Source organism: Aotus nancymaae, unplaced genomic scaffold, assembly GCF_030222135.1.
Source record: "Aotus nancymaae isolate 86718 unplaced genomic scaffold, 86718_ANA_hifiasm-v0.15.2.pri h1tg000029l, whole genome shotgun sequence".
Classification (NCBI taxonomy): Eukaryota; Metazoa; Chordata; class Mammalia; order Primates; family Aotidae; genus Aotus; species Aotus nancymaae.
The window spans coordinates 41,713,350-41,724,586 of record NW_026988442.1 but is presented as its reverse complement, the minus strand read 5'-3'; the positions used below and the strand labels follow the sequence as shown (position 1 = coordinate 41,724,586).

The 11,237-nt window shown below is 64.0% G+C and overlaps 1 protein-coding gene across 3 annotated transcripts; it reads right to left on the bottom strand.

The window, feature by feature from the left end:
- Window positions 1-3,211: 3,211 nt before the first annotated feature.
- Window positions 3,212-11,099, bottom strand: OGFR (opioid growth factor receptor). 3 transcript variants are annotated; one of them, XM_021672456.2, is made up of 8 exons: window positions 10,932-11,099; window positions 8,896-8,964; window positions 8,183-8,261; window positions 6,817-6,895; window positions 5,957-6,023; window positions 4,857-5,005; window positions 3,613-4,360; window positions 3,358-3,509 (listed from the first exon to the last, which is right to left on the bottom strand). In XM_021672456.2, the coding sequence occupies exons 1-8, from the start codon at window positions 11,097-11,099 to the stop codon at window positions 3,441-3,443; spliced, it is 1,428 nt and encodes a 475-aa protein (XP_021528131.2). In that variant the 3' UTR covers window positions 3,358-3,440. The 3 variants fall into 3 exon arrangements, with proteins under 3 accessions (XP_021528130.2, XP_064238651.1, XP_021528131.2); XM_021672455.2 differs by having other exon boundaries at window positions 3,212-4,360; XM_064382581.1 differs by lacking the exon at window positions 10,932-11,099 and adding an exon at window positions 9,890-10,514 and having other exon boundaries at window positions 3,213-4,360.
- Between the last annotated feature and the right edge of the window lie 138 nt (window positions 11,100-11,237).

The following is an 11,237-nucleotide window of genomic DNA, read 5'->3' as shown; positions in this document are numbered from 1 at the left end:
GGCTGCGCCGTGTCTGAGCGGCGGCGGCGGCGTCGGGGCGGCAGAGTGTGGCGGGCGGGAGGTGGATGGGCGGGAGGTGGGCGGCCCCTTCCCCTTCCCCGCCCCCGCCCGCACAAGCCCCCCATTCAGCCGGGCCCACCTGGGCGGGTGGGGGCTTCCCCCTTCCCCCTTCCCCCTTCCCCCTTCCCCCTGCCCCGCAGCCCGCCGGGGAGAAAAAGAGACGCCGGGCGGCGCGTTCCTCCAGCCGCGGGTTAAAATTATCCCGGGCCTGGCGCGCCGCACACTCGCAGCTTTGACCAGCAGAGAAAGACGCTCTCTTCTCCCCGCGCGCCGCAACCAGAGTGTGTGCGTGGGGGTGGGGGCCGCGCTCAAGGGCTCCCTTCAGGAACGGGGGAGGCGGCGACTTTCCGAAGCCGCAGACCCTCCCCGGCGCTGGCGCGGCCCCAGGGCCCCAGGCCCGGGAGGACCCGGGGAGGGTGAGTCCCGGCCCTGGCGCAGCCCCGGTTCCTGCTCCGGCCGCCGGTCTAGGGCTGCCCGCGGGGCTGGGGGCGGCCCCACCGTGGACCTGGACGGCCGGGTGCTCAATCCACGTCAGCTGCCACTGGCTAAGGCCAGGCTCTCGCCCCAGACTCAGTCCCTGGAGAGAGCAGAGGGGAAGGGCACCTCCTCCCCGGGATCCTGGGCCTAAAGGAAACGTGCCGGCCGTTCCCACTGCCCACGAGCTCAGGGGTCGCCAGGCCCGGCCAGCTCTGCCTCAGGCCGCCCTACAGAGGACTCAAATGTCCAAGTGGTCCCCAAGCTCCAGGAAGGCGTGGCATGGCAGCCCCTCCCCCAGGAGTCTTTACAATTCCCTAGAAAGGCTTCCTTTTGCAGGTGTGAACTCAGGACCAATTTGATGCTGAGTTAGCAAGGGCCGGAGGGGGCGAGAGGGGAGTGGGGCAAAACTGGGTGCGGTCAGCCTGGCCACAGAGGTGCTCACCCGCAGTCCCAGCTACTCCAGAGGCCGAGGCAAGAGGCTCGCTCGAGCCCTAAGGTTGAGGCTGCAGTGAGTCAAGATGGCACCTGCACTCCTGCCTGGGTAAGAGAGACCCTGTCTCAAAATAATAATAAAGTGTCAGCCGGGCGCGGTGGCTCACGCCTGTCATCCAGCACTTTGGGAGGCCGAGGCGGGCGGATCACGAGTTCAGGAGATGGAGACCATCCTGGCCAACATGGTGAAACCCCGTCTCTACTAAAATACAAAAAATTAGCCGGGTGTGGTGGCGCGCACCTGTAATCCCAGCTACTCCGGAGGCTGAGGCAGGGGAATCGTTTGAACCCGGGAGGCTGAGGTTTCAGTGAGCCGATATCGCGCCCCTGCACTCCAGCCTGGGTTACAGAGTGAGACTCCGTCTCAAAAAAATATAATAATAATAATGTGTCGCTCTAGTCTCTCCCGAGGTGAAGTGAGTGGAGGGAGATTCTTCCTTCACTGCTGGGTGACATGGGTGGCTGGGAGGGGCATGTGAATTCCGTCAGGTGAGGTGGGAGGAGCTGAAAAGGCCCCGCCTCCTGAGGAGACTCACCCTAGGACAGATCTGCCCAACAGAGGACTTCTGACAAGGGGCAGGCAGTGCAGCAGGTTGGCCCAGACGGCAGCGGGGCTTAGCCCAGGGTCTAGGGGACAGGATGAGCCTCCCTAGCAGTTCCACCTGGCAAGATGACCCTGTGGCCGGACCCTCAGTGCCTCTCCTCTGCCCATCCCCCCGATGCCCAGCATGCAGGCAGCAAGGACTATGTGAGCCAAATCAGACAACACACAGCTGGCCTTTACCTCAGGCCAGGAGCCACCTCGAGCCTGGGACACCTGCTTGGTGTCCCCCTGCACTACCTGCAAGCCCCTCAAAATACCACCCCCAGCTCTAGGCAGATCCAGGCAAAGGTGGGCGCTGTCGGAGCTGAGCCTCCCTGGGCTCACCTCTGAGTGGGGCAGAGCCACCTGCTGCCTGCCTGTTGTGGGCCGTCGCTCTCCCTGAAGCCCCGCTCCCCAGGGCTGCTCCAACCGGCTCCTCACTGCAGGCACCCTTCTCCACCCACGCCAGCCCCACGGCGGCCTGGACTGGGGATGCTGGATCAGCCGGGCACTGCCCCAGTGACTGCATTTCTAGCCCTAAGTCCAGCTCACTGCCTCAGTTTCCCTCCGTGGCAGAAATCCCCTCACTGAGCCACACTGGAGTTGAGGTGGCAGGGGCCCACAGCTCCCCTGCCCAGCAATGGGGGATCACTGAACCTGGGGTGTCTCCCTCCCAGTGACTTCTGACTTGTGTTATCTGCTGCTACCAGATGGGAGCTGGGCACTTTCCCTGAAGTGGTGCCCGGGTCCACAGCTTCACCCCTCCCACCCAGGGGTGCCCAGGGTCCTCCCTATCCTCCACTGAGCAAAGGCAAGTGTCCGGCCCTTGGGGGAGCCCTGAGCCCTCCTCTGAGGCCCCACAAAAGCCCCTTACTGCGCTGATGTAGGAATGTAGGTGAACCGGGAAGGGCGGGGGTCCTGGCCCAGTGTGACAAGGCCAGACTGCAGGGGGGGGCTGCCCTGGGGCGCACCTGGCTCCACCCGACCTGAGGGAGCCAGGGAGCCCGACTGAGGGTGCTGCCAAGCCTGCCCGAGGCACAGCACCGCACCCAGACCACAGTAGGTGGAAAGGCCTGGTCTAGACCCCGCCATGCCCAGCCACTGCCCCCAGCCCACCTCAGGGGAGTCCCCACTCAGCTTGAACAGGTGGCAGAGGCCCGCTGAGGGACCGTGGTCCCACTTTCAGCGGCTCCGAGAGGCTGCAGGCTGCATGCCTGTGCCTGCCCGGGCACCGTGTGGGGAGGCTGTGCCACCGCTGTGCCCCCACGAGCACTGCTGGAGCCACGTGAGGTGGCAGCCGGGCCAGGCCACTGAAGCCTGGACGGACATCGGCTGTGACACCAGCCCTGCCGGCCACTACTGCGACCCTGATCTATACCAAAGACTCAAAGTCGAAAGAGTTTATTCAGAAAAGGCCTTGCTTGGCACCAGACTAAGAAAAGCAGCCCTGCCCCACCCCAAAAGAGACAATTTACAAAGACAGGGTTGCAGGGGAGAGCTGGGTGGGGAAGACACAGCCAGGCCAGGCTTCTGCAGGCCACGCCTGCCCTGAGGGTGGGGCCTCGCACCTGCTGGTGGCTGCTGCAGCAGGCACCACAGGAGGACGGCACGGCGGGTCGCTCCCGAGGCCCTGATCCCTGCAGCAGGGCCGTGAGGCCACGCTGCCGCCAGGATGGACATTCCTTTCCTTAAGGCTTCCCGGACTTGGGGGAAGGCCCCACCTCTGCGTCCTGCACCTCCGCTGCCTCCCCTGCCTCGGCTGGCTCGTCCCCTGCAGGGCCTGCAGGGCTGGGGCCTGGGCCCTCTGATGGGTTCCCGGGGGCACCTTTTACGGGCCCTGTTGTGCCTTCTGTGTCCTCCTCAACCCGGTTTTCAGCGCGTCCAGCCTCGGGGCACCCTGATGGGGCAGGGGACCCGGTAGGGGCCGAGGTCTGGGCGCCACCACTGGCCACGGCAGCACCGTCCCCAGCACCCTCATCCACCTTCCTCCGCTTCCTCACCTTGTCAGCCACCCTGGCTTCCAGGGGTTGGGGGCAGGGCTGCATGGCCTCCCCGGGGTCCTGGCCGCCCACTTCCTGGGTCCCCGTCCTGAGGCTGCCCTGGCTGAGGGCACACCCCTCCAAGTTCAGAGCGATCTTCTCCACCTCCGAGGCACTGTGTGCGCCTGGCTCTGCGGGGGGCTGCTCCCGCCGGCTCTGCTCCAGCTTCCTCTTCTTGCTCTCTTTGGGGCTGGGGGGCTCCGGCCCATCTTCCCCGTGGCCCCCTGCCTCATCCCCCTGGCTGCTCTCCAGGGGTCCCACATCCTGGGGCTCCTCGCTCAATGGCTGGGGCTCCTCGTCCACCCTGTCCCCACCCTTGCTGTGCCCTGGCCCACAGGTCCGACCCTGGGTGCTGGCCTCATGGACAGGGTCCCTGGGGTTTCCTTCTTCCTCCGCCTTCCTGGGGCCCTCGAGCAGACGGGGCGGGCAGCTAGGCTTGAACCTCCGCAGCTTGTCCGGGGGCCCCCAGACAAACTTGCTGCGGGGCCGGAAGTGCTCCCAGGCGAAGTGCACCAGCTCCCGGCGCTGGTGTCGGCAGCGCACGGCGAACATGAAGTAGTCCAGGGCGCTCTGCCGCACGCCTGGCAGCTCGCGCCGCACCAGCGTCTCCTCCAGGAAGAAGCGGGCCAGCGGCGCCTGGTAGTGCTCGAGGCCCAGCTCACCCAGAGACTTGAGGATGCGCGTGATACGGAGGTTGTTGTGGTTGTGCCTGCGGGAGGTCCGGGGCAGCAGAGATCAATGGCCGGGGCCCCCCACCCGGCTTCACGGGGATCTCCACACCCCGGCCCACCATCCAGTCTCTCTCCCCATTTGCCTCCCTGGGCCCAGGGGAGTACTCACACCATCCCCGTGAAAATGGCCTGTGGGCCCTGGACACATGGGGGTCGGGGGGACGCTGACACATCACCTAGAGGGCGGCTGTCCCCGAGGTCCCCTAGTGGGGACAAGCTGGGTAGACGAGGGCCACAGGGGCCTCGATCACCCATGAGAGCGGCTGTACCGCCTGCAGATTCTCGATCACCCCTGCTTGCTTCTCTGTGTGGGCTGCCACCTCCCAGGAGCAGGAACAGCCTTCTCTACCTTCCCACCAACCCTATCGGGGAGGGACTGCCCAGCCCTCCAGGCAGCAAGGAGGGCTCTGTGACCTGCCAGGGCATGGCCCTGTTCTGTGGGGGTGGGGGCGGGCAGGGGCGGCCGGGCCTCACCAGTTCAGGTTCTGGAAGCGCCTCTGGTAGTTCTGTGCTCGGCCCACTGTGCCCGTGCCTCGGTCTTCCAGCCGGATCCCATAGAAGTCCAGCATGAGCTCGTAGGCCCGGACAAGCCGCTCCTGGATCTCCCTGGAGCTTTTAAACTCCTGGAAAAGCCCCCGGGAGAGCTCAGGCACCATCCCCGAAGCCTCCGTTCCCGGGGAGCGTGGGGGGGCCATGCACACGCCGGGCCTTGGGTCCCGACTCATTCAGAGACCTGGACTCAGACTTTTATTTATTTATTTTGCTTTATTTTTCTGAGACAGAGTCTCGCTCTGCCGCCCAGGCTGGACTGCAGTGGCGTGATCTCAGCTCACTGTAAGCTCTGCCTCCTGGGTTCAAGAGATTCTTGTGTCTTAGCCTCTCGAGTAGCTGGGACTACAGGCTCACACCACCACGCCCAGCTAATTTTTTTGTATTTTTAGTAGAGACAAGGTTTTACCACGTTGGGCAGGCTGGTCTCAAAGTCCTGACCTCAGCTGATCTGTCCACCTCAGCCTCCCAAAGTGCTGGGATTACAGGCAGGAGCCCCAGCGCCCAGCCTGGACTCACACTTTTAAGGTAAAGTGACAAGAGACACACTCATGCCTTCATCTCTCCTCTGAGCTGCCCCGAGCTCTCTCCAGGGCCCCGGGCTGCTAACCTCCCCCCAGAGGAAGTCACTGGCCATGGGAAAGCGCCAGGAGGGGCCCCTCAGCTCTCTAAGCCCCTGCATCCCTTAGGGACAGCTTCCAGACTTGGGTGACCCCACTCCAGCCCAATCCAGCGGTGAGAAAGGCAGGTCCCGCCACTCGGGTCTCTCAGGGGCCCAGCCCCAGACTCCTGCATGGGGACAAATGGCCTCAGAAAGTTGAGTTTCTCTAGATGCCTGGTGGGACGAAGACCACTCCGGAGGGAAGGTCATCACACTGGAGGCTCTTTCGGCCCTTCTGCCTTCTGAGCGGCCCCTGAGGGGGCACCAAACGCCTGCTGGCAGATGTGACCCCGTCTCTGTGGATACATGGCTTGTTCTGGCCTCCCCATCTCCCCCTCCAGCCACACCAAGGCCTGGAGCTCACCTCGATCTCCGTGAGCGTGAGGGGCTTGGCATGCCAGTTCACTCCCGGTTCTCGCAGGGGGAAGAGCCTGTGGGAGAAGAGGTGCCCAGGCAGAGGGTTCAGGAGAGCCGTTTCCAGCCCTCCGGCACGCACTCACTGGGTTCCCCTCCTCTGGGCTCCCAGGCTCAACTCCAGGAGGGACTGGCTGGGCAGAGGAGCGAGGGTGGGAGAGCACAGGTGAGCGCTTGCCCGTACGCTCAGCAGCTGGAAAGTGACTGAAACGGCAAGGGCCCTGCGGCCGGGCAGACCGGGGCCTTCCTTTCCACTCCTCAGTCTTCCTTCTTGTGTTGTCACCCGTGACATCACACACCAGCAGAGGCTCCCTGTGAGCGCCCAGAGAGCTGTCCCCAAAGCAGAGCATGCTGTGTTTCCAGGGCCACATTGTGGGTCTTCAAGATGCGTGCCGTGAGTCTCACCCCAGCGCTACACCAGGACCCGGGCCCAGCCCAGTCGGATGCAGGGGGCACCCCTCGAGGCTCACAGAGGCCTCCTGGCGCCAAGGCTGCCCCTCTGGCAGGCAGGGACCTCGCTCTGCTGCTTCAGGGAGCCTGTGTGCAGCCCCTCCGGCTTCCCTGGGGATTGCCTTCCGTCAGCAGCCCCTGCATGCCCAGTAATGTCCACCTGTGTCATGTGGACACCACTTCCAGGAAGGACAGGGGGCGCTCAGTCCACACCAGGCAGCAGCATGGGGAGGGCTCCTGCCTGGGAGGGCCCCTCCTGCTACAACCTTGCCCACCCCCATGATTCCCCCCTCCCCCGACTCACCACCAGATGTAGGAGTGATTGATCCCCCCTCCCCCTCCCACCCTCCCCCGACTCACCACTGGATGTAGGAGTGATTGTCCTCAAGGAGATCATAGTTGTCCTTCCAGTTCTGAAGAATGTCCTCAATGAAACAGCCTGGGAGCCCCATGGGGACAAGTCAGCTGTGGAAGCCACTCTGCCAGCCTCAGGAGGATGGGGTGTGGGTGGGGGGATGCGGAGGGAGTGCTGCCAGCAGCTTCCCTGAGCTATTTTTGCCCCATCTCCAGAGGCTCTTCAGGTCCGAGGCTCAGCAGCGCCGCCCACCCTCCCCCTCTGATGCACAACCCTTGCCCTGCTGGACCCGTGAACTGGCCCCTCACTGCTGACTGGCAGCAAACCCAAGTGAGAAGGCAGAAGGCCCTCTGGGGAAACCATTGGTCTTGACCAGGACCTGTCTGTGCAGGAGATGGCCCCAGTGCCTCCCACAAAAGCGTGGCCTGTCAGCCACAGAAACCTGTCCTCAAAGCCCCCAGCTGAACCTAGCCCCATGGTGCAGTGGGCACCGTCTCCCGAGATGGGGGCCTGACAGTCACCCCATGACTCGACCGGCACCATTCCCCAAGATTCGGGCCTGACAGTTCCCCATGCAGCCACCCAGTCTCTCTGTCTCACATTGCAATGTAAAAACAGTCCTGGCAGATGCATCTCCAGGTGTGGGCACGTGCCTGTGAAACTTATATTAACACTGAAATGTTAATTCCCTATAATTTTCAAGTATTAGAATACTGTTCTACCCTAATTTTTTCTCACCATTAAAAAATATAAAAACCATCCTCGGCTGGGCGCAGTGGCTCACGCCTGTAATCCCGGCGCTTTGGGAGGCGAGATGGGTGGATCACAAGGTCAAGAGATCATGATCATCCTGGCCAACATGGTCTCTACTAAAAGCCTGCCTCTCCTAAAAATACAAAAAATTAGCTGGGCATGGTGACACGCATCTGTAGTCCCAGCTACTCAGGAGGCTGAGGCAGGAGAATCGCTTGAACCCGGGAGGGAGAGGTTGCAGTGAGCCAAGATCGCGTCACTGCACTCCATCCTGGCAACGGAGCGAGGCTCTATCTCCAAGAAAAAAAAATCCTTAGTTCCTTGGTTTACACGTGGTTTTCATGAGGTTGTGGCAGAGTTCAGTGGTTTCCAGAGAGACTGCATGGCTTGAGAATCTGCAAATATTCAGTCTCTGGCCCTTTACAGTTACCCATCCCGACACGAACAGCACGGCAGAGGCCCGAGGCTGGGGGTCCTGGAGGCCCTCTGGTCGCCTCCGGGGGGGACTGTGGGGGCTACTTGAAAGAATCGCCAGGTGCATCCCAGAGCAGGCCCCAGTGGACCGCCCTAGCCAGGCAAGGATGGAAGTGCCGGCTGCCAGTGGGTAGGGGCACCTACCATTGGGCAGGAAGTGGATCTCATTTCTGTAGAAACTCAGGTTGGGCGTGTCCCCATTGCAGTCTCGTTCCACCAGATCCTGAAGAGCCAGAGAAAGGGGACAGCAGAGACCCATCAGACACAAGCTGCCCTGGGGCCCTCTGGGCCGTTCGAGGAGGACCAGCTGCAAATCCAGGCCTGACCCAAGACCCCAAGAGCCTACCTGGCTCCTCACTCTTGGAGGACAGCAAACAGTCCCTCCAAGCCCCAGGGACCCCCTTCCCCATCTCGCCAGCCAGGCCAGACCCGGAAGGTCCCCTCCTCAGCACCCTGAAGGCAGCACAGGGGTTTCTATGAGATTCAGGGGTGTGGAGGGCAATGGGTGAGGACAACCACCACCTGCAGGAGACAGGGCTGGCATGGGGGTGGGAATGCCGGGTGGACGGCATCACAGAGGCCACACGTGTGCATCACGAGGCTGGCGCTGCGGCCATGTCTGCAAGGCAAGGATGTGCTGAGTCTCAGAAAGGTAGGGGGACGCCCCAGGTCTCCCATGAGAGGGGAAGCGTGCAGCTGTGTGTACGGCCCCAGCACCAAGCTGTTGCCCCACGTGGGCTCTCGCCCAGAACTGTGGGCTGGTGAAAGCCGGGCCGGCCTTCCACTAGAAGGGACATTCTGCCTGAGAAGAGCGGCCTGCGGGAGGGTGCTGTGTCCCGGGCGGGGTGGGTACCTACCGGGTAGTTGTGCCGGTACCTACACATGTCCCGCATGGCGCGCCAGTTTCGGGACCCTGTCATCCTGGACTGGGAAGAGAAGAGATGGGATTAGCACCCCCCTGAGTGAGTCCCCACCATGGCGAGGGCTGCAGGGGCCTGGGCCAGCTGCCAAGGAGCTGTCTTTAAAGGGTGGGGTCTCATGGCTCTGCCCTCTCATTCTCCCACCCTGGCTCTTTTTCGGGGTTCCCAGTGGGGGCAGATTTGGGCCTTAGTAAAGCTCTCCAACACTCTGCACAGAAGCAGAGGGGGCTGCAGTGGCCGGGTCCCTGGGGACTCCTGCCTTCCACCTCAGGGTGGCCCCTGGTTGACATGCCCCTCCCCTGGGGTCTGGCCCTGACCTCCTCCTCCTCCTCCTAGGCCTGCTGGCTACCCCCACCCTGGCTTTAGCCTCTGTTTTGTGCCCCTGGGGACTCCCCCTGCTCTGTGCTCTAATCAGCAGGCTGTGCTCCTGGGGACAGTGGCCTCACCACCTAAAGCCCCAGGACACCCAGGTGCTTCTGGCAGGGTCTAATAAATGAATGCCCTTCCCTGCCAACCCCATGCCTCACTGGCCACGGTGAGTCTCCAACCTCCAGCCCTGTCTGGGATGGCTTCTCAGCAAGGTATCAGGTTCCCGTGATGCCCCAAGCCCTTCAGCCCCCACCTCTGTGGTCAAGCATCAGGAGGCTGAGCAGAGGGCCAGAGGGAACTGGTGATGAGGTGATGAGGGTGGGGGCCTGGAGCTGAGCCCTGCTTGGCTGGGTAGGGCAGGAATGGGCGTGCTTGTTCAAGGCAACACCTGGGACCCAGGACCCTCAGGGAGCACTAGAAGGGGGGTCGGGAGGCCTGGTTGGCCACTGTGTCCCCTGGCTCCCCGCTGGGCTCCAGCTGGGGCCTGGTGTTGCCTCTCTGCCTGATTTCTTTCTTCCCCTGCCCCCACCTCGAGATGGAGCTTCATGCAATCACCACTTACCGCAACCTCTGCCTCCCAGGTTTAAGTGATTCTCCTGCTTCAGCCTCTAGAGTAGCTGGGATCACAGGTGCCCACGCCTAGCTAACTTTGTATTTTTAGTAGAGATAGGGTTTCACCCTGTTGGCCAGGCTAATCTCAGATTCCTGACCTCTGGTGATCCGTCCCGGCCTTGGCCTCGGCCTCTGAGAATGCTGAGATTACCGGCCTACGCCACCGCCACCAGCCTCTCTGCCTGATTTCTAAACAAGGCCTGATGCTGTGGTTCCCTCGCCCGGCCCTGCCTTGAGCTTCTGCTTCTCCCTCCTGGGGCAGCGGGAGTCCCTGGGTCAGTCCTGGAGGCTGGGTCCTGACGGGCCGCGCAGTCAGCCCACAGGTGCATATACGACACCGCCCAGGACACAGTGAAACAGCCCCACCGGGGTCCAGAGCAGGACGCTGGGGAAGCCCGAGGAGTCCAAAGGGAAGGGGAGGGGCTTGGGGACAGAAGCCACGGCAGGAGGCAGAAGGGAAGAGGTCAGGGGTCACAGGCGCCTGGCAGGATGGATGGTGGGGCCTAGGAGCACGGCTGGAGGAGAGAGGCCGGAGGAGCTCCCGCCGGGCCAGCCGGTCAGAGCCCACCTGGGGGTCCCAACGTCCTCTCCCCCTGCCCAGCCTGCCTCGCCGCTGCCCTCCGGGCAGGGCCCTCTCACATGCCCAGGCGCAAACGCAAACGGTGCTGGGCGCTGCGGGGAGAACCCACGCGGAGCCTACGGCTCAGAGTTCCAGACGCTTCCCGGCCTTCCACGACCCGGACGGCGCAGCTCCCGACCCGGGGCCGCCCGATTGCGAGAGCGCGCGGTTCCCGGCTGGCAACAAAGTAACCCGGCGATGACAGGCGCGCGGCGGTAACAAAAGTGACCGGCCGAGGCCGGGCCGGCAGGTGCAGAGGCGAAGCCTCCCAGGCCCAGCCTCAGGCCGCGGGTGGGGGCTGCGGGGCGCCGGGAGGGGGTCCCCCTCCGCGCAGCCGGGGACCCTAGGCCTCTTCCGCGCCGCGGGGCCGCACCTGGAGCGCGCTGGGCCGCGCCGCCCGCGGCTCCTCCGCGTCCTCGTCCTCGTCCCCGTCCCCCGCGTCCGCGTCCCCCGCGCCGGTGGCCTCGCCGTCCTCGCCGTCCTCGCCGTCCGCGTCCTCCTCGTCCTCCTCCCAGGTGGAGTCGCAGTCGGGGTCGTCCATGCTCGGCGGCGGCGGGGCCCGCGCCGGAGGCGGAAGCGAAACCGAAAGCGGAGGAAGCGCGGGGGGCGGGGCGGGTGGGGGGAGCGGCCCAGGCCCCGCCCGGGTCCGCGAGCAACGCTCCACCTTCCCGGGACGCCC